The 24,248-nt window shown below is 37.1% G+C and overlaps 1 protein-coding gene across 1 annotated transcript in view; it reads left to right on the top strand.

Moving 5' to 3' along the window:
- Window positions 1-14,821: 14,821 nt before the first annotated feature.
- Window positions 14,822-24,248, top strand: part of LOC124360889 (growth factor receptor-bound protein 14-like) — a 426,402-nt gene continuing 416,975 nt past the window's right edge. The window contains exon 1 of the mRNA XM_046814869.1: window positions 14,822-14,927. Within this exon, the coding sequence (XP_046670825.1) occupies window positions 14,837-14,927 (91 nt within the window). The 5' untranslated portion in view covers window positions 14,822-14,836. The remainder of the gene's footprint in view (window positions 14,928-24,248) is intronic.

Below are 24,248 nucleotides of genomic sequence, written 5' to 3'. Positions count from 1 at the left end.
TTGCATAAATGTCTTGTTCTCATTGTTATCACACGTTGACAAAATTGGCCAAACTCTGTTTTTGAGCATGTTGTGGTAGGGTAAATGCGCCTATGTCGCACCCCTTAAGCACTTTCATGTATATTTCAGGGAAAAAAATGTTTTTTGATTATTTTGTTTTTTCAATGTTATCATTAAGGGATATATACAAAGAAGATTTCATGGCTATTTTTGGAATAAGTAGCCATTTAAAAAAATTGCGAGCTAAATTAAACAAAAAAAAAAGTTTTTCCTAAATTGCACTTTATGTGCCTAAAATGCACCTCCATTATGCCTAAATTGCACCGTGTTTAAAATCAAGTTTTGGAAGAATAAAACCACGAAACATCATTAAAAAAAACAATTTATTATGAATCATAGACATGAAAAGAAAACTTTACTATATTATACAATGAATTCAACATAATTTTTTAACTCAAATAACTGGATTTCATTTTGCGTTTAGTTACTATACCATATCTTTACATACATTGCAATTAAACATCTTTTGGGATGGTTTCACCCCACACAAATGACATGAAAACCAATCACTACAACTACAATTAAGACATTGAATCATATCTTCCTCTCTCTCATCTTCGCACATTTTGCAAAACCACGATGACTCATTAAAGTTAGACCTATCATTATTTAATTTCACTGATTTCGTGCAACAAGATTGATCCTCTGCGGAGTCAAATTTAATTTTTCTTTTTGCTGAAACACTTTTTTCCTTAGCGTCATTCTTTGCTAAGGATTTTCCTTCGAGTTTCTTTCTCATTCTTATATTCTTTTCTTTCTTCTCTTTTCCTTTCAATAACAGCTCAGCTTTATAGGGTGAATGTGTAAGAACCTCAACAATTTGTGTTGAAGTTGATTTTCTTTAGCAAAACACTAGTATCTCGTAAAGGGGAAATGTCTTTAATAGATGTAGTTTTCTTAGCTCTAGAGGTTCCAACGGAAGCAGTGGAACTGGGGGTTTCTGGCATAAAAGGCCGGTCTGAGCCGTTCTTCATAATTTGGCTGGTTGAAGGTCTGACGTCATCATATGGCTGATCTCTTGTGACAGCGTCGTTCCTGATGACAACAGGCATATTAGTATGAACGGCAAAATCGTGATCTTCAAAAAGGTCTTTGTTTATAGGCCAAATCCCAGTGGCTCTGAAGCCATTTATAGCCGTAGCTACGACGGCTGATTTTGGATAGCTTTCGTTCAGTAGATGGCTTTATATGGCTTACAGTAATTTTTGTCAAATGAGTTCTAAAGTAAACCTCACATGCCTTGTGGAAATTGGTTTTCAAGGGTCCAAAGAAACTGACATCGAGCGGCTGTAGCCTGTGACTTGTGTGTGATGGTAGGGATAACAAGATGACCCCATGATCTCTGGCATATTCTATAACCTCCAGATTTTTTGTATGTGACGTATGGCCATCTAGTATAATGAGACATTTTTTATCTTTACTAGGTTTGATAAAAGACACAAAGGTTTTTAACCAGTTCAAAAATACCTCAGCATTGCTCCAACCACTCTCAGTCATGTCAAACGTGGTCCCAGGAGGAGCTCCTATTTTCCATTCCGGTTTGAATCTCAAACCTTTGAAAACAAGCATTGGTGGTATAAAAACACCAGCTGCACTCATACAAAATATCCCAGTGGTCAGGGTACCTCTTTCTGAAACTAGTCATTGACCCTACTTGATGTTTGCCTTTTTGAGCCAAAACCTTACGTGGCCTCTGGACGGTTGAAAGGGCAGTCTCGTCGACATTGAAAAATGTCACAGGCCTGCAGCTTGTTTTCATCAACTATTTTTGTTACGGTATCGTAGAAAATATCCGTTCTCTCCTTTATAAACCCACTGGCCCTAGCCATTGATGTTGCCTCCGGTTTTTCGTAAAGACAACTGTGGATGCCTTGAAATAAAAGAATAATACCATTTATCCCCTGCCATTTTGGTTTCCATATTGAATCTATGCGGTAGACCATTGGCCTAGTTGAAACGCCATGTTCTTCAAATCTTCTCGGGTAACTCCAAGAAACATTTTCTCTAAATCTAATACGTGCTGTACCAATTCATTTTCCAACTCAGCTGGCAAGTCTTGGGGACGACCGAACACCTATTTAGAATCAGTTGCATAGGTATTTTTTCCAACAAGGCGACGTTTTAATGTTTTTTTCGGCACTCCGTACACCCGACAAACTGCATTAATGCCCATATCACCGTTCTTGAATGACGCAATCGCCCTTTCCATATCCTCTTCCTTCCATATACCGTATTTTCTGCCTTTATTCGCCATCTGAAATGAACAACATCATATTAGCCTAAATTGCACCAGTAAAAAAAATGGTGCAATTTAGGGAAACCAGTGCGGTGCATTTTAGGCAAATCGCCATATTGAAAACTAACTACTTCGTGTTTGAGGTTAGGTTGCATATTTTAAATCGAACTACGTTTCATTTAAAAGCTAAGATTACCTACTATATAGTGATATAATAAGAATTTTACTCACCCTTCACAGGATCGTGGCACCATAAAGTCAAAATCACCAAAAATAACTAACACACTGTGAAATAAACAAAAAGTTTGTTATATGAACGGCAATCAACTCCCTCATTAACCCAAGTGAGTGGGGTGACTGTTTTACTGTTACAGCTTCACCTTGGTCCCTCGTGGAGCGCTGTATGTCTGTTCATTTTGCCATAACATCAGTGGTGCATTTTAGGCACAGGTGCAATTTAAGCGCACTTCCCCTACTGCTCTCAATTCATTGTTTCTCTCGAGAGAAAAGGGCCAATAATTTGAGTTGATGCCATACCACACCAAACGGTGGCCTTAGACAGGTATTTTCTCAGCCGTAACTTTAGGGCCAAAACTTTGCCCAGTAATGTGAGTCGTGGCGATTAACAAAATTCCCAACATGGAAAACCGCTTCATCAATACAGACAATGTTATCAAAGAGTTCTGGCCAATCTTTATGGCTTTCAAGCATAAGTCCTCCGTATTCCATCCGGCGATCACAGTCATCAGGAGATATTTATTGGCAGTGATGTGGTTTCCAAGGACGAAAGCTGAGAGACTTCAGGACTGTCATAACAGTGTTCCGTGAAAGACCACTATCGGGTTGTCGAGGCTTGTCGAGTTGACTCTCTGGGACTTCTTGTGAACAATTCTTCAACGATTTGAATATTTTCTTCTGATCTGGATGTTGATGGACGGGCGGTTTTTCACTTGACTCAGTGTACATTAGACAGCCAACACGGTTAATAAGTACACGACTGAGTGAACATATTAGACACAGGAAATGTTAATATGCGGAGCAAATACTCGTACGATATACAGTAACAAAACATGCAATAGAATTCCACAAGACAAAAGTACCTTCAAACATTCTCACTACCGAGTACCATCCATAGATTACTCGGTTCCTCGTCGAAAGTGAGAATAAATATTCAGTAAATTAGAGTTTTAAAACTGACAAAGCGAGAAAGTTCAAACTTCCTTTACAGCACCTGACTAACAGAGTAGTCTACCATTTGGCGTCCAGTCAATTTCAGAGCTATTCTAGGTGAAGGGTTCGTGAATATTTTGACAAATTGGGTGGAATTATTGACAACCAGATGTGAGTTAACGTCCAGCTTAGTTAATATACAATAGTCAAAATGTATCAAATCCACAAATCAACATTTTAAATACTGTTTTCACGGAGGTTCAGTTTATTTATATCAGTTTTAATGCGTTGCACAAAATTTTAATTAAGACTAATAAGTATAGTTTGAACTGTTTTTGAGACAGTTTTTGTGTTTAACAGTTACAGCAAACTTGATCGAATGATTTTTCTACGTCCTTTTCGTATCGGTTGACGAGTGTGACATTTTTGTGGGACACGCGTTGGACTGGTGTGTACAACAAAGTACAGTAGGTATACAACTGGTTCTATTACAACAGAAATAAATTGAGATCTCCCACGTGAGAACTAGTAGTCAAGCCTTATCTTTTTCGTACTTACGGTTATATAAAAACAACAATACTTCTATTTAAGTGAACTTCAATGGTTATTAGTACTTTTAAATAATATCCCACCTGGTATATGTGTTATTTCTTATAAAAAATGCGACGTATGTTTAACATATTCAAATGTTATACGAGTAGACCCAAGCTACTGTTTTAAAATGTTGTAAAGACATTATGTTTGATACATTTGTTATGTTTGTTTCCAGAATACCGCCTGTTTTGAGTTTAAAATACGAACTGTTTATTAAGTTTATAATACGTATAAACTGTTTTAAATTGTTAAGGTGGTTGATTTAAAATTCATAGCCATTTAATATCCATAATGCTATTTAAAGATCCATAACGAAATTTGTGTATTATTCAGCTACGAAGTATTACAAGTAAAACCCCCTTTTCATAAAAAAACTAAAAGAAAACCTTTTTTTCTTTACGTATGAGTTATACATTCTTGGAATAACAGTTATTTTTTAATAAGTTGTAACTAATGGAAATGAAATGTAATTTTACAAAGGAACACTTCTTAATAAAACTGTAATTAGGGCAATTTAACGTATTTATATAATTAAACTCTAGTAACAGTGGCGGGACTCCCCAACACAACAGCTAATTGTAAACTAGTTGTGACTAAATGACCATGAACTCTGCTTCGCTGTAACTATGATTAAATCAAGCGGCACGAAATGACTAATCAAATCAGCCCATATTTGTGGCGCAGCGATATTGGCTAGCTTACCTCATCTGCTGATAATTGCTCATCGACCTGGCGCATTACTTGTGTTTCTGCCAAAGTTGTTAACTAATAATCACATCAACCCATGTATTTGTAGCGCAGCGATATTGGCTAGCTTACCTCATCTGCTGATAATTGCTCATCGACCTGGCGCATTACTTGTGTTTCTGCCAAACTTGTTAACTAATAATCACATCAACCCATGTATTTGTAGCGCAGCGATATTGGCTAGCTTACCTCATCTGCTGATAATTGCTCATCGACCTGGCGCATTACTTGTGTTTCTGCCAAACTTGTTAACTAATAATCACATCAACCCATGTATTTGTAGCGTAGCGATATTGGCTAGCTTACCTCAAATGCTGATAATTCCTCGTCGTCCTGCTACATTAGTTGTGTTTCTGCCAAACTTGTTAACTAATAATCACATCAACCCATGTATTTGTAACGTAGCGATATTGGCTAGCTTACCACATCTGCTGATAATTGCTCATCGACCTGGCGCATTACTTGTGTTTCTGCCAAACTTGTTAACTAATAATCACATCAACCCATGTATTTGTAGCGCAGCGATATTGGCTAGCTTACCACATCTGCTGATAATTGCTCATCGACCTGGCGCATTACTTGTGTTTCTGCCAAACTTGTTAACTAATAATCACATCAACCCATGTATTTGTAACGCAGCGATATTGGCTAGCTTACCTCAAATGCTGATAATTCCTCGTCGTCCTGCTACATTAGTTGTGTTTCTGCCAAACTTGTTAACTAATAATCACATCAACCCATGTATTTGTAGCGCAGTGATATTGGCTAGCTTACCTCATCTGCTGATAATTGCTCATCGACCTGGCGCATTACTTGTGTTTCTGCAAAAGTTGTTAACTAATAATCACATCAACCCATGTATTTGTAGCGCAGTGATATTGGCTAGCTTACCTCATCTGCTGATAATTGCTCATCGACCTGGCGCATTACTTGTGTTTCTGCCAAACTTGTTAACTAATAATCACATCAACCCATGTATTTGTAGCGCAGCGATATTGGCTAGCTTACCTCATCTGCTGATAATTGCTCATCGACCTGGCGCATTACTTGTGTTTCTGCCAAACTTGTTAACTAATAATCACATCAACCCATGTATTTGTAACGTAGCGATATTGGCTAGCTTACCTCAAATGCTGATAATTCCTCGTCGTCCTGCTACAATAGTTGTGTTTCTGCCAAACTTGTTAACTAATAATCACATCAACCCATGTATTTGTAGCGCAGTGATATTGGCTAGCTTACCTCATCTGCTGATAATTGCTCATCGACCTGGCGCATTACTTGTGTTTCTGCAAAAGTTGTTAACTAATAATCACATCAACCCATGTATTTGTACCGCAGTGATATTGGCTAGCTTACCACATCTGCTGATAATTGCTCATCGACCTGGCGCATTACTTGTGTTTCTGCCAAACTTGTTAACTAATAATCACATCAGCCCATGTATTTGTGGCGCAGCGATATTGGCTAGCTTACCTCATCTGCTGATAATTGCTCATCGACCTGGCGCATTACTTGTGTTTCTGCCAAAGTTGTTAACTAATAATCACATCAACCCATGTATTTGTAGCGCAGTGATATTGGCTAGCTTACCTCATCTGCTGATAATTGCTCATCGACCTGGCGCATTACTTGTGTTTCTGCCAAACTTGTTAACTAATAACCACATCAACCCATGTATTTGTAGCGCAGTGATATTGGCTAGCTTACCTCATCTGCTGATAATTGCTCATCGACCTGGCGCATTACTTGTGTTTCTGCCAAAGTTGTTAACTAATAATCACATCAACCCATGTATTTGTAGCGCAGTGATATTGGCTAGCTTACCTCATCTGCTGATAATTGCTCATCGACCTTGCGCATTACTTGTGTTTCTGCCAAACTTGTTAACTAATAACCACATCAGCCCATGTATTTGTAGCGCAGTGATATTGGCTAGCTTACCTCATCGGCTGATAATTGCTCATCGACCTGCCGCATTAGTTGTGTTTCTGCCAAACTTGTTAACTAATAATCACATCAACCCATGTATTTGTAGCGCAGTGATATTGGCTAGCTTACCTCATCTGCTGATAATTGCTCATCGACCTTGCGCATTACTTGTGTTTCTGCCAAACTTGTTAACTAATAACCACATCAGCCCATGTATTTGTAGCGCAGTGATATTGGCTAGCTTACCTCGTCGACCTGCCGCATTAGTTGTGTTTCTGCCAAACTTGTTAACTAATAACCACATCAGCCCATGTATTTGTAGCGCAGTGATATTGGCTAGCTTACCTCATCGACCTGCCGCATTAGTTGTGTTTCTGCCAAACTTGTTAACTAACAATCACATCAACCCATGTATTTGTGGCGCAGCGATATTGGCTAGCTTACCACATCGGCTGATAATTGCTCAAAGACCTGCCGCATTAGTTGTGTTTCTGCCAAACTTGTTAACTAATAATCACATCAGCCCATGTATTTGAGGCAGAGCAATTTTGGCTAGCTTACCTCATCTGCTGATAATTGCTCATCGACCTGCCGATTTAGTCGTGTTTCTGCCAAACCTGTTAACTAATAATCTCATCAGCCCATGTATTTGTGGCGCAGCGATAATGGCTAGCTTATCTCATCTGCTGTTAATTGCTCATTCACCTGCCGCATTAGTTGTGTTTCTGCCTAAGTTGTTAACTAATAATCACATCAACCCATGTATTTGTAGCGCAGTTATATTGGCTAGCTTACCTCATCTGCTGATAATTGCTCATCGACCTGCCGCATTAGTTGTGTTTCTGCCAAACTTGTTAACTAATAATCACATCAGCCCATGTATTTGTGGTGGAGCGATATTGGCTAGCTTACCTCATCTGCTGATAATTGCTCATCGACCTGCCGCATTAGTTGTGTTTCTGCCAAACTTGTTAACTAATAATCACATCAGCCCATGTATTTGTGGCGGAGCGATATTGGCTAGCTTACCTCATCTGCTGATAATTGCTCATCGACCTGCCGCATTAGTTGTGTTTCTGCCAAACTTGTTAACTAATAACCACATCAGCCCATGTATTTGTGGCGGAGCGATATTTTCTAGCTTACCTCATCTGCTGATAATTGCTCATCGACCTGCCGCATTAGTTGTGTTTCTGCCAAACGTCTTAACTAATAACCACATCAACTCATGCAGTTGTAGCACAGCGATATTGACTGACTAGCCCACCTCAACCGCCGGTACGCGTTATATTCTATTGTTCTAGTTCTAATTCATCTTTTAAACTGCTTTAAACATATTTCTAGCTGTTAGTAATACTTGTAGTTATCAAGTTTAACTAAGCTGTACTTGGTGTCGCAGCTGAATACCGTGACTACTGCAGTTAACTCCACAGATTGGTCTACAATATGTGTATAGCTGTTAGTAATACTTGTAGTTAACAAGTTTAACTAAGCTGTTCTCGGTGTGGCATCTGAATACCGTGATTATTTGCAGTTAACGCCATAGATTGGTCTACAATATGTGTATAGCCGTTAGTAATACTTGTAGTTAACAATTTCAGTACTAAGCTGTACTCGCTGTGACACTTGAGTACCGTGACTACTGCCGCCGGTATTCGTCTAGTATAGTTAACGTGTTAAAATGGTGTAAAATATCTTTATAGCCGTTAGTAACACTTGTAGTTAACAAGTTCACTACTAAGCTGTACTCGTTATGACACTTGAGTACCGTGACTACTGCCGCCGGTATTCGTCTAGTATAGTTAACGTGTTAAACTGGTCTACAATATGTGTATAGCTGTTAGTAACACTTGTAGTTAACAAGTCTGCTACTAAGCTGTACTCGGTGTGACACTTGAGTACCGTGACTACTGCCGCCGGTATTCGTCTAGTATAGTTAACGTGTTAAACTGGTCTACAATATGTGTATAGCTGTTAGTAACACTTGTAGTTAACAAGTCTGCTACTAAGCTGTACTCGGTGTGGGCCTCAACCAGTTGTAGCAGCAAACCAGTTGGAACTGTTTGACTGACACACTTACGCAAGCCCAGTTCTGATTAATGTCGCTTATCTAACAGCTGATGAAATATTTTAATAGCTATCGTAATGTTTCCAAACAATGCCAATTCTTTGTGACTTTATATCGGAGGACTCTTCGATAGATTTTCTTTTGTTTTGCAATGGAGATAAGAAGAACCTTGCGAATTTAATTGGGAGCCTCTGTGTAAAACGGGTCGTTGTCGTCTCCACACATATCCAGGCGGGGTTGAATGATTAATAATATTATTTTATTATTGTTAACTTTATTATTTTATTAAACATGTTGAATTGATGTGAATTTCAATATTAACTACGTCTTATAATTTCTGCTATCACAAACAATCGTAGTGGTATTTGATTCCCAATATTTTGAATGGTACTCTTAATGAGTTCCCCTACTTTTAATCAAAACAACTATTTAGCTTAAATGTTTTTTTCACTTTTCCATCCACACCCACAAAACTACATTTAACTACTCAATTATAAGTTAGACACTTGCAGAAATATGTTTTAATGTTTTATATTTTGGAAAGTTTTAATGATGAACACTTTTAATTTTCTATCACGGTGTATTTTCCAATCCAGTTTTTTGCCAGTTATAGGCTTCGTAGGAAATTAATTTTAAGCAATTTCTTTTAAATTTCGATTATTAAATGCTTTTTAGTATTTTGTCAGAAGAATCTTAAGTAAAATTTACCATAAAACTTGGACATGTTTGAGACGATTACACTAAACGAACGACAAAATTGATACGTAGCTAAATAAATATTCATTCATCAACAAAATTTTAATTCTGAATTTTGAAAAGTTTAGCATTATTCTATTAGAATTTACTGGATGATTTAACCATTAGCGTACAGGTATTATACAAAACTGTGCAACATTTATGAAAACATTGAGCTGATAAAAAATTATAAGTGTTTTATAAATAGACCAAGCAACGGTAGATATTTGGTTAATCTTTAACCAATAACTATGGAGCTCCGCTCTCGTTATAAGCGGATATGTATTATTAGCAATGCCAGTGTTGACCGAAGATAGCTTTCCACGGAAACTACATATTGGCTGTGCTGTAGGGAATACAGAAATAGAGAAATTCCAATATCACAGCGATTCCTAACAGTCTACAACAGTAACGCCATCTTTGTTAAAAAGTGTGATACATCACGTTTGAAAGTCCAATGAATCTAAGTAGAAAAGGATGTAAGTATGGACACTTTCCTACGTTATCTTACATACTAATATCGTACCATCCTTTGTGTATCTAGCATCCTCTACACTGTTTTCATCCAACAATATTTAATTTGCAATTCTATAGCTAAAATATAAGGCATATCGTATTATTCCACGAAGTACTATTCGTGAATCATGTTAAATTAAAACGTGGTATTTATACTAAAAGATCTTGATTTTCGCTTCTTGAAGCGAAAATTGTTTTAAATTATCTACAAATTATTTAGAAGTTACATGCAAACTTTTATGACGTTCTAGTTCTGATCACAGATGCAATGGTGAAAATATTTCCTGGACTCTCAGAATTTATTTTCTGCATCATCGTAATAACTTCCCCTGTAATTCCTATAAAATAGAAAGTGCTGTATAATTATGGGCGTACATAAGGGTGGGGAGAGGTCTCAGGGTGGTAAAGCCTCTCTATTATCCTTGAAACTTTGAAAGACACACAATAAGTTGCAGCCAGTAGTTTGTTTTAAGCTAGAACACATAAGAGGTCTTCAAACTCAAAAATGTCCAAGGGAAGATTTCTGAGCATCTATGTTTTAGGGTATTTTGTACTTTCTAAACAACCCAGTGAATCAGTCTCCCACCGAAATAATTATCTATCTACACCACTGATATGAATAATCGTTTCATGTAAGCTTTCAAGGCGTATAACTGCACTTAAAGAAAATGGACGTTCTTCCGGTAAACTGAGAATTGCTCAAGTGTTCTCTAACGATAGTCTACCACTTGCATCGTGCCCGACGCACGCTGTCACTACCTATATACATTCCGGAAGCAGAATGTACGAGAGTTGGCAGCAGAAACGCGACTTGGATGTAGGCCGTCAATTCAATCATTCACATACGCCGCGCCAAGTTGAACACAACAAGCTCCCTTGGCACCTCAATTCGGCAGTTGACCTTGTCGCGATTGCGTTTGTTTATAAGTAGGGTCAGCCGACCTTGGTCCCTCGCCGCTCCTTCAATTTGAATCAGGCGTAAATTAATGAAGGAATTAAACAATATTGTTTATTACAACAACTTTTTGTAGCCTATAGGTGAATAATACGCCCAAAACAAAGAGTGTAGATAGGCTGGGACAGACTGAGTGTGCTCTGATGATTACTGGAATCTTGCAGTGAGCTATAATCCCCTGATAGTTATCCACGTGTGAATGGAATTTACTGCGCTCTATGTGGTGCGATGCTCATACCTTAGTTTGGAGTGCCTCAGGGTTCAGCATTTGGACCATTGATGTTTTTTTTTTTTTAATTTTTTACTTATGATTTTAAAAGTAATTTAATATAACACTTTCTCTAATACAATTTAGTGTGAAAATTGAGTAGCCTACAGGTGAATAATATGCCCAAAACAGAATGTAGATAGGCTGGGACAGAGTGCGTGTGCTCTACTGATTACTAGAATCCTGTAGTGGGCTATAATCTCCTGATACCTGTCCACATGTGAGTTGACAAATTGCCGTTTCAAGTTATTGCGCTCTATGTAGTGCGATGCTCGTACCTTAGTTTGGAGTACCTCAGGATTCAGAATTTGGACCATTGATGTTTTTTTTTTTATTTTTCTTACTTAATGTGAAAATTTAGTAGCCTACAAGAAAACTGTAAGACCTATGGAAGTATTATCTAGTTAAGGATCTTTTCATGTTACAGGATAACCATTTATTGAACCGAAAGATTTGTAATCCTTATACCAGTAATGAATGAACCATGCGACCTCATGCGCCCAAGTCCTTAGTAATGTTAGGGCCGATGGTTATTACACCCAAAATGATCCCGGAGTGAAGATCTTGGCTGAGAGACCGTGGTCCGGAACTGAAGAGATGGAGTGATTCCAATGGGACGGAAACACTTTTTAGAGAATAAAGTACGCAGGTGCATTGGAATAAACTATTGAAATCTGATGTGGATTCTCTTGGTTTCAGAAAGGTAATATTGAGTTCAAAGATGGCGCAAATCACTCCGTGGGCTTGTCTGAGCGTTAGCGAATATTTTATATTGGTCTTTTGGTAACCGTATTTGCAAAGACAAAACTCTGCAATCTTAATAATATGATAAATGCGAAAGTAAGTTTGTTTGTTACGCTTTCACGCTAAAACTATTCAACCTGTTATGCTGAAATTTTACATGGACATTCCTACAGCTGTTCTGTGTAAACATTGTTTATTATTTTCAATTTGTTTACGTTTACAGTGAGTAAGTTTTTAATAAGTAATCATAATTTTAACGCCGTTTTAGATTTCAGCGATTAGGTAAATACTAATCTACCTTAGAATATATCCTAAAACATAAGAAAGTCAGAATTTAACTGCGAAGACTCCCTTCGAAGCAGTCGGCAAGAACTATGCTAGATGAAAGTTTACTGGACTGTTCTTTTGAACTAATATACCAATTCCAGTTCTAATATTTCTAAAACATTTTAAAAGTTTACTATAAATTTAAAGACTGATATAAATAAAGCCCGTCTTAGTTTTCGTTTGACAGAAGTAGGCTTCTATTATCCGTGTTATATATTTTCTTGATCGGAAAACAAACAAAATAAACAATGGAACAAAACATACTACCAAAAAACTAAATAAATTACAATGGCCACAATTATAAACTTTTTGACGTATTTTCTTGATCGTGAAAACAAGGCTTTGGAAATATAGTTCACGCCAACCAGCAGTGGTTGTAACGTGCAACGTCTACTAAACTGCATGCAAAGGAGCGGGTAACTGCTAGCAGTGCTTATATTATAAGAGAAAATGTTGTCTAATTTTTACTATACAAATTAAAAACGGTTACGAAACCTATCTAAACTGCCATCGACATAAGTAGGCTTCTCAGAGCTGTGTATGTATATATATTTTCTTGCTCGGGAGAGAGGCAAAATCAGCTTTGGAACAAAAAAATATAATACCGGAGTAATTAAAATTACCATAAATATATATTTAAACACATTTTATTGATCGTGGGAAGAAGGCAAACTTAACATTGGCGTCGGAAACATAATTTACTCGACCCAGAAGTGCTCATACAGATGCAAAACCTGCGAAATCGCGTGCGAAGCCGCGGCTAACTGCTAGTAATTAATATATTTGTAAAAAAACTGAGTACAATAATATGATATATTAACGTGTAACAGATTAATACATGTAGCCTAATTGTCCCACCATATACAAAATTATATTTTAGAGACAGTGTGTAGAGCTCTACTTTTAAACACTACTATATGAATTCTACAAGACGAATTCGATAATAATTCATGCAATTATGATTGTATGAATTATTATCGAATAATTCATATTAACGAATGCAATATGTTGCAAATGTTATTTTTGTATTCCATTAACATTTGCCAAATTAATTATTAAAATTAAATTAAATTTTGTTTACAACATTTATCTTAAAAATCTAATTGTAAAAGATTGTGTTGATGACGTCAATATATCTTCTTACTGATTCACACTCTGCAACATAAAGACCAGCAAAGTCTGTTATACAAAGTGTATATCCCGAAACTCAAGACTGTAGTTTGTGAGTAATGGATCATCTCCATTATAATTAATAATTAAAATTCTCCATAATAATTAAAAATCCTCATCAGTTTTATTCGTCGTTTTACATATTACTAAACTCCACCTTCTTATTCTCGTAGGCACTCATTAACTATCCTGAAATTATGATTACCTTTTTTTAAAAGAGAGGACGATCCCCTTTGTAGCTTTATTCTGTCCGTACTCATGGGCCACTGGCCTGTGTGATGATCTTATCAAACAGAGTAAGGAGGAAAATCGACACAGTGTAAGGTCAATAGTACTGGCAAAAAGTGCAACGGTCACAGACAGGATTTGAACCTTCCCTATCTCTAACTCATCCAAAGTCCGCTCTGCCATCGGCTGTTTGGCTTTTGTTACGTATTACACTAATATCAATATTGGTCTAAACTCATTCATAAGTTTTCCATGTCCTATGTACAGAAAATTGTTCAGGATCTAAATCTCCAACCTTTAAATCCAGAAGTATTGTTGATTGTTCATGTCTAATTTGAATAAAATTCCACCCAAAAATAAGATGGCTGTGTGAAAAATTCTCAAAAGCGTTAAATAACATTCATTTGTTAACATTTATTCCTTTTTATTTCATGCCGTTATTCATAATTCCATTCAGATAAGGTATTCAGAGCAATCGGAAACATTTCTGCTCTTGTAGCTCTATCTCATTTTATCAAAAAGAACTATCCCTGATTTATTTTTATTACATAACAATTTTACTTCAATGTTGATTGAATTCCATAACCTCATGAAACTTGAAGAGTAGTTGTGCAAAACTAAATTGGACCTAGGAGATCTACCCCTCAGTTCACAAGGTCCTCAACAGAGCTAGCTCGCTTAGTGTTTGTTCACGCCAGTGTCCATTGAAACCAAGAATGTCTGCAAAGACCCCCAGGTAATTGTGTGAAGAACGTTTCGTGACCCTGAAAGTCAGCCCCCTTGTCTCAAATGTTGTGCAAACCCTGTGTTAACAGTTATTTTTCAAAGAACGTCCTTGCTAATTTTGGTTCAAATCTATTCAATCATAAGAAGTCTTGAGTAGATGTGTTGAAACGCACTGCCCAAACCCATAACAATCTTCAAACACGTAAGCATTCGTGTCGGTTTTCGTTTATATCACTGAAAAGCTGAAGATACGTAGATATATAATCATATTAATCTCCATATGAAGCATTGATTGTGTGTTTCAGGAAGCTATTCAAGGTGTCGGTGACTGAGTGAATATCTCTGGGCCTATTCACCACCATGAGTGAACTGGAAGAACTGGAAACGCTGGAGCCTCGTCCTCCTTCCTGTTGTCACAGGATTCTGCTCGCCATCCAGGGATGTTTCAACGGTGAGTATTCTGGCTTTCTGGATCCGTAGTCTTGCAAAGAGTTATTTGGAATCTTTACTGGCCGTCTGCAAACATATTTCTCACATTTAAATTGTCACAAGAAAAAAAGTCAAGGCTTTAACTTAATTTTAGCTTCAAAGTTTAGCTCAATGTTTAATTATATACGTGTTGTGTTGAACCTTGTTTCGTAATCTTCTTGTTTCGAAAAATATGTTTCCAAAATTAGATTTTTGTACATGTTGTAACCAAAGAACTATAATAATGGAACGCGCTCTGGGCCGGAGAAACCGAGCCGAAATCCTGGGCTGCGTTCAGAAACTGCAGGCGCTGGAAATGGGCAAGAACTCAATCCGTCCATATGGCAGGCATTATAGTAATGATCTAACATCACTTTAAAACGCCTTCTAGACTTAATAAAATTGTTAGATACCACTATTTTATTTATTATTACAAAATGTTAATAACTGCTTTTTACCGTGGATTTTTATTTTCAGTTTAAAAGACAGATTTTTGTACAATATCAAAATAACTGAGAGTTTTAACTTGGTTATTTTACTTATAAAGTTGGAAACGAAGATGTCTGTAAGATTAAAATATTTTCCAAGTGAAAAAACAAACATTTTTATTGACAGTATTTTATTTCAAAGTAAACTACATAAAATTTACAAACATGACATACTTAATCTACGTGTTAGAAAATAAAATTATTTTTACAAATTTTGCCTAATTCCTAAGTTGGATGTTTTTGTAATGTCAAAAGTTTTTTGTTTTGGATGTGATGAGGTATTATTTAAAAAAATAGTTTAATTACAGTTTTAATTAAAAAATAACCCGTGGCTTCCAATGAATGCCCCTTGCTAAGTTAAATGCCCCTTGGAAACACTAGCAGTAAACTGGTTTCAAACTCTCAATGTCAATTCAGAAGTGGTCGCATTTGTTTGAGATAACTTGAGCAAATAACAATCTTTTACAATTTTCAGTGCATCATTACTTGATGTAATTAATTTACCCTTAGATTTAAAAATCAATAAAAAGTTAATGTGTTTCTAAGATCAGAATAATTGGCATGGAGTACAGAAACTACAATCGTTACATTTAATAAACTTATTTCAATACGTCTTACAATGACGCCACAAATATAGTATAAAATTTCATCCTTAAAACTAGAACTATCATAATTTTCCATGATATACATGGCACTCTCAATTTCATAATCCAAAAGGCAAATCCAAATCACACTTATCAGTGTTAGGTAGCTCAATGGATGCCTTCTTTCTGACAATAATCCTTCTTCGCTTCTCCAGTGGCTGTTGTATATGAGATGGAAAATAAAAAAATTGTTGGAACTGCTTCATTTTTAAGACATTTTCTTAGTGTGTTATGCAAAATTAAATGGTAATCATGTTCTGTAAAATGTTTACTGTATAAAACAGTATGTTTTGATGGCTTAAAAATTTTTTCTCTCTTTGTCGCAGTAATCAAATTTTTTTTAGTAAATTGTCATCATTCAATGGAAAGCCAAAACAAAGAAAACAAATAATAAAATACAGGTAGCTGAAAATCACAAAGTTCCCATAATTATAAAGTCGAATAGGTCAGTATATACCGTTTTTTTAGCAATGACTTATAATTTTATGCATTCATAAGTGCTATAACGACCGACATTGAAATCTTGGATCAATGCGGATAAAATAATTGAGTGATAAGCATGTTTTTATTCAACTATATAATTATTTGTTCATGACTAAAAAAAATAATAGCTTATTAATGTACTCATTAACAGTCGTACCGCACTTTTTAAATATTTGGATAATCCAGTTAAATAATTTGGCATTACAGAACATAATATTGGTAAAAATTACTACTATTTTGGAAGTTAAAAATAAATAATGACATGGTTGATATAGTAAGAACTTACTTGTGACAAGAAATGTGGCTGCCTTTAGTCCATCTGGACGTGCAGTTGTACGCAGCAGCAACTCTTCACCATGTCACGAAATAACAAACATTACTAACATTGACAAATGAAAGGAAAAAAAATAGTTTGAGTTGCTCAGATCAGACGTCTTGGCGGAATAAACAGGAAGAGTTGCCAACAATGCAAATAAAAACAATGATTTGTGTTTCGGCAATGAAAAGGCGTGATGACGTCCCGTTGATCGCCCGCTCAACTCGGTGAGTTCTTGCCCACTTTAAAGCGCCTGCAAGTCCATGGATACACCAGTAACGCACAGCTGTGTGCGACCGGGAAAACACAACATGTGGCTTATGGGCAGTGCGCGTTCCAGTAGTATAGTTCGTTGGTTGTAACTAACAGTTTCCCGCCGTTTCTCACGCAATGTCGTAGGTATTGTTGCACGTGAATGACCACTGCTGGTTCCAATGTTGAGTTTGCCTTGTTGCCATGATCACGAAAATCTGTCAAAAGTATATACGAGGTGTGGCTAGAAAATAAAATAAACGGATTAGTATGCAGTGCTTGGTCAGTACGGTAATGCAGATATACAAGACACAGTCAGTATCTAACTTTTTCAATAAATTGAAATCTATTTTAAAAGCAGCTTTAGTTGTCTTTGACAGAAGTAGGCTTCTCAAGTCCTGATTTTGTATATAACTCATATTCTTGATCGGGATACATGGCAAAATCGTCAAACAAAAATGCTAAGGCCTGAGTAAATTAGATTGGCCTTACATTTTTGACAGAATTTCTTGTTCGTAGCAGCAAGGCAAACACGACATCGGCGTCGGAAATATAAATCACTGGAAGCAGAAGGGCTCATACACGTGCAAAGCCTAAGATATTGCGTTCAAACTCGCGGTTAACTGCTAGTAAGAAAATACTTTTTATAAGTGTTTTTCTTTTGTCTTAATTTAGAGTCTCAATACGTTTATTTCTTGACCAAAAAAAAAAAAAATAAATAATTGCTATATTTTGTGAAGTGTGGAAGGTACTAGTTTTGCTTATTTACTAATTATACAAATGTTTTGCCAAAGGAAATTTAACTGTACATAATGAATAATTGACATTGCACGTGAACATGTTGTATAGTATATAATCGTATTTCATATTCTCAATATTCATACAACGTTAACGTGTAAAATATTAAAAACTGTCAAACAACTCTTTGAGAGTTTGCTTACATAAAACGCCATTTATTTAATTAAGAATCATCATATTCAGTGTGATAAGGGGGAAGCATCAATTGTAAATCCAAGCAAAGGTTCCATAACTTTATTACAGTCTGGAAGAAACAAGGAGTATTTTTAGGACATTCCTACTGAACAGTTGGTAATTAATCAGTGGGAAGTGTGAGTGTGAGAGACACGTAACAGAAACATGAGGTGTACACACTAAGTTTGTTCCTACTGAACAGTTGGTAATTAATCAGTGGGAAGTGTGAGTGTGAGAGACACGTAACAGAAACATGAGGTGTACACACTAAGTTTGTTCCTACTGAACAGTTTGTAATTAATCAGTGGGAAGTGTGAGTGTGAGAGACACGTAACAGAAACATGAGGTGTACACACTAAGTTTGTTCCTACTGAACAGTTTGTAATTAATCAGTGGGAAGTGTGAGTGTGAGAGACACGTAACAGAAACATGAGGTGTACACACTAAGTTTGTTCCTACTGAACAGTTTGTAATTAATCAGTGGGAAGTGTGAATGTGAGAGACACGTAACAGAAACATGAGGTGTACACACTAAGTTTGTTCCTACTGAACAGTTTGTAATTAATCAGTGGGAAGTGTGAGTGTGAGAGACACGTAACAGAAACATGAGGTGTACACACTAAGTTTGTTCCTACTGAACAGTTTGTAATTAATCAGTGGGAAGTGTGAGTGTGAGAGACACGTAACAGAAACATGAGGTGTACACACTAAGTTTGTTCCTACTGAACAGTTTGTAATTAATCAGTGGGAAGTGTGAGTGTGAGAGACACGTAACAGAAACATGAGGCATACACACTAAGTTTGTTCCTACTGAACAGTTTGTAATTAATCAGTGGGAAGTGTGAATGTGAGAGACACGTAACAGAAACATGAGGTGTACACACTAAGTTTGTTCCTACTGAACAGTTGGTAATTAATCAGTGGGAAGTGTGAGTGTGAGAGACACGTAACAGAAACATGAGGTGTACACACTAAGTTTGTTCCTACTGAACAGTTTGTAATTAATCAGTGGGAAGTGTGAGTGTGAGAGACACGTAACAGAAACATGAGGTGTACACACTAAGTTTGTTCCTACTGAACAGTTTGTAATTAATCAGTGGGAAGTGTGAGTGTGAGAGACACGTAACAGAAACATGAGGTGTACACACTAAGTTTGTTCCTACTGAACAGTTTGTAATTAATCAGTGGGAAGTGTGAGTGTGAGAGACACGTAACAGAAACATGAGGTGTACACACTAAGTTTGTTCCTACTGAACAGTTTGTAATTAATCAGTGGGAAGTGTGAGTGTGAGAGACACGTAACAGAAACATGAGGTGTACACACTAAGTTTGTTCCTACTGAACAGTTTGTAATTAATCAGTGGGAAGTGTGAGTGTGAGAGACACGTAACAGAAACATGAGGTGTACACACTAAGTTTGTTCCTACTGAACAGTTTGTAATTAATCAGTGGGAAGTGTGAGTGTGAGAGACACGTAACAGAAACATGAGGTGTACACACTAAGTTTGTTCCTACTGAACAGTTTGTAATTAATCAGTGGGAAGTGTGAGTGTGAGAGACACGTAACAGAAACATGAGGTGTACACACTAAGTTTGTTCCTACTGAACAGTTTGTAATTAATCAGTGGGAAGTGTGAGTGTGAGAGACACGTAACAGAAACATGAGGTGTACACACTAAGTTTGTTCCTATTGAACAGTTTGTAATTAATCAGTGGGAAGTGTGAGTGAGAAAGACACGTAACAGAAACGAGAACAGAAGATTCCTGTGGGTATGCAATAAAGATACATGTCTGCTCGGGGTTATCGCTGCATGTGCGTATGAAGGCGTCTTGTTTTTATTGTTTTCTTTTACTCCCCATCTCTGTATGTTACATTTTAATTTTAATGTTAATAAATTATTATCACGTTTGCCTTGAATTTGTATCGTATCAAATTATATTAAAATTCATTTATAAGACCCTTTTGGATTTATTTAATTAATTAAGTTCTCATCTCCTTGAAATCCAACATAAGACTCATTTTTCGTCTGGTACTCGTGTCGGCAATATAACACCATCATGAATTCGCCGAATTAATAGCGAACGTTAAACCTTGCTTATAAAAATTAGAGAACATTATCTGTGTTTAACGCCACTAAATCTCTCATCAATTACAGAACTATTACGTAAATTAAATGTCAATCTATGCAAATAACATGTAGGTGAGAATTAATGATTGTGTATTATACGGAGTTGAAAGATAAATGAAAGTTACTACGCCATCACGTTACAGTTTATATATTAATATTTTATGAATAAATCCACACTTATTAGAACAGTGCATCCAACTGTGAAAAAAATCTTTGTTGATTGAGGATGACGGTTGTCATATGTGGTATGATTCTGAAACCTACACAGCAATTCCCGTCTGTAATTTATTTTTTACACAGCAATTTATTTTTCTGTAGGAATTTACAAGTGGGAACACTCAGTAGAACAGCAGCTGCAGTAACAGTTTCTAGGTCACGTGTAACTACGCTCTATAAGGCCAAAGTGCCCCCTCACAGCACTAAGCAGTACAGCAGCTGCAGTAACAGTTTCTAGGTCACGTGTAACTACGCTCTATAAGGCCAAAGTGCCCCCTCACAGCACTAAGCAGAACAGCAGCTGCAGTAACAGTTTCTAGGTCACGTGTAACTACGCTCTATAAGGCCAAAGTGCCCCCTCACAGCACTAAGCAGAACAGCAGCTGCAGTAACAGTTTCTAGGTCACGTGTAACTACGCTCTATAAGGCCAAAGTGCCCCCTCACAGCACTAAGCAGAACAGCAGCTGCAGTAACAGTTTCTAGGTCACGTGTAACTACGCTCTATAAGGCCAAAGTGCCCCCTCACAGCACTAAGCAGAACAGCAGCTGCAGTAACAGTTTCTAGGTCACGTGTAACTACGCTCTATAAGGCCAAAGTGCCCCCTCACAGCACTAAGCAGAACAGCAGCTGCAGTAACAGTTTCTAGGTCACGTGTAACTACGCTCTATAAGGCCAAAGTGCCCCCTCACAGCACTAAGCAGAACAGCAGCTGCAGTAACAGTTTCTAGGTCACGTGTAACTACGCTCTATAAGGCCAAAGTGCCCCCTCACAGCACTAAGCAGAACAGCAGCTGCAGTAACAGTTTCTAGGTCACGTGTAACTACGCTCTATAAGGCCAAAGTGCCCCCTCACAGCACTAAGCAGAACAGCAGCTGCAGTAACAGTTTCTAGGTCACGTGTAACTACGCTCTATAAGGCCAAAGTGCCCCCTCACAGCACTAAGCAGAACAGCAGCTGCAGTAACAGTTTCTAGGTCACGTGTAACTACGCTCTATAAGGCCAAAGTGCCCCCTCACAGCACTAAGCAGAACAGCAGCTGCAGTAACAGTTTCTAGGTCACGTGTAACTACGCTCTATAAGGCCAAATTGCCGCATCTCACAGTACTAAGCAGTACAGCAGCTGCAGTAATAGATTCTAGATCACGAACTACGCTATCTAAGGCCAAAGTTCTCCCCCTCTCTGCACTCAGCAGTACAGCAGCTGTTGCTGACCCAGTCCGATATCGATTGTGTTTAGACGTACGGAAGTCATCAAATGTTTTTCCTGGAAAGCTGTCCCTACGCTCGGAGATTACCTCGTGAGAAGTGGAGAAACATCTCATTGTTTATTTCGTATACAACGTTTTTATCAACGATTACACAGCCCTTATCGTCCTCACACACCTTGGAGACTAATTTCGTTTATTTATGAGTGATTTATTTTTTTGTCAGTCATTGGATGGGGGGAGACAAGTATCGTTTGGGGTGCAAGGATAGTCGATAGGTCTACTGCTGGGGATGACTGTTGGAGTTGGTGGGGTCTTAACTATCAGAGGTTCTTGCTAGCCTCAATAAGAGTGTGCCACCTCTTTGCCTGCTCTGACTGGAAAGGTTGGTTCAGAGCTGGCTTCCCTTTCTTCCGAGGGGACATGACCCTAATTCTTCCTCATGGATCTCGATAGGAGGCGGCCTTTGCCCCCAACCTTACCCACTCTGAATATCCTTCACTCCGGAAGCAGTGCTAAGGTCCTTATAGGGGTAAGTGCAGTTTATAAGCTTCTTGTCCTAAGAGAAAAAAAAATGTGGGATGATATTTTGGTTTTTAGCCTACTCCCACGTCCCATTAAAGAATAAAAGTACAAAATTAAAAACACAAGAGAAACTGTAGTATCGTCTGTAGTTACGTATCCTCAATTTAAACTGAAAGATGCGGTGTCTGATGTCTGATAGAGTTCCAGACAGAGGCGGCGCCGCGACGACTAAGTGGTAGTTTAATCAAACGGAGTCAAGTCGGAAGTGACACGGACATACTGCGTCTCGACGTTACCGCCGCACCAGTTCAGTCTACATCTAACACGGCTAGAGCATGCATAGTGTGACGTTCGTAGTATACAATCGTTGAGAATAATACATCTGAATAATCTGATAACGACAATGAACACCCGGCTACGTCCTGGAGACCAACCTCGTCTCTCTGCACCCATGTTTCCATGTCATCGACGTTGAAAGTTAAGTTGTCTCACTTCTTTTGCACTGTCTAGTGCTCAAGAGTGTACAGTACCCCTTGACGATCGTAAGTTTAGTCCCATATGTCTAATGTTAACTTCAAAACGTCGTCCTGAACTTATTTTTAATCGGATTCGTACAGATTTTGTATCGTTTTACTCTCTAAAGTACTGTCTAGGAGACCCAGTGAACTTTTCCAAAAAACTACTTTGAAAATTAAATGCAATTTTGTAAATGTGTTTTAATTAATTTTATTTATAATTAAGTAATTTAAAATGGAATTTTGATCATTGGATTCACTTCCTATATACAAGAGCTTCACAATATTTTTTGTTTCGTCAAATTATCTCGTTTAGGTACGTCAGGAGGACGTTTTAAAGTTTTAACTGATTGTCACTGATCGGAGCGGTGCCTGGGAGCCAAGGTTGAAACTACTTGAGAAACTCACCAGATTATTTACGGCGCTAAAATTCAAATGTTTTAATATAATCTTTTTTTAAAATACCGGGTGTCCAACGAAGAGGTTTAAACGTTTGATTTTATATTACTTGCCCATTTATGCACCGAACACTTTCAAACTCTATACAATTCATTAAATAGGTTTAAAAATATTCTGTGGAAATTTCAGCTCTCTAGCAATTGTTGAAATATCGACTGTCGGTTTGGAAATTTGCACTCAGTACGTGAATACAAATTAGTTTATTTGGTCCCCTACTCTAACATGTTACATAACATTAAACTATTCCGAACGTCGTGGACGACTCGCCGCTCACAAATTGTGCATTATTACATTTACTCGTTATTGATAAAATAATATTATTTTAAATATGTACATTATAATAACCAATATTAATCGTCTTATTTTACAAAGGCTAGTTTTGAAAATGGTTAGATTAATCGATTATTTAATATTAAATATATATTAGTATTACTCATTCTATTTTATGTGGTACAATGATTCAAGACAAAACAATAATATTATTCCAGTGCTACAGGCGTATTGTTGGCTAGGTAAAGCTAAAAACTGTTCAAAACAGACTTGTAAAAATAGTTTATTATTGTTCTGTGATTAAAATTAACTGTCACCAAATATTTTCGATTTGTTACTTGACACGTTTTTGTAGGCTACTGCGAATCTTTTAGTCCGATACTCAGATTTTAACTTCATTGAAATCCAAATGATTTATTGAGATTTAAAAGTATGACTCTTATAATTTGATACAAATCCAATCATACAGAATCAATATTTAACATATTCTGCATTTTTAGGTTCCAATGTACCAACGTTTTGCAAGCTCAGTTTCAAGTACGGCACTGTAAACAAACCCCAGTGATACCTTCACACCCATGGGATGTTGATGCAATTTAATTTTCTATTTCATTTTTCTCGCAAGAAGTCCCCTATATGGGAACAACTTATCCCCAAAAAGCACAATTCATGGTTTTGGTTTTATCTTGTAATAGGCATTAGGCACCTTGTCTTTCGGTTGAAATTGAGGAATTAATTCACGGTTTTAGATTTATCTAAAATAGGCGAACTCTTTACTCTTCCACTTGTGAACGTGAGGAATGATGTTTTGTTAAAACGCTTTTTTG

The sequence above is a fragment of the Homalodisca vitripennis genome, chromosome 4 (assembly GCF_021130785.1).
Source record: "Homalodisca vitripennis isolate AUS2020 chromosome 4, UT_GWSS_2.1, whole genome shotgun sequence".
Lineage (NCBI taxonomy): Eukaryota > Metazoa > Arthropoda > Insecta > Hemiptera > Cicadellidae > Homalodisca > Homalodisca vitripennis.
The sequence above is the reverse complement of the archived record's forward strand: the minus strand, read 5'-3'. Positions and strand labels throughout refer to the sequence as shown.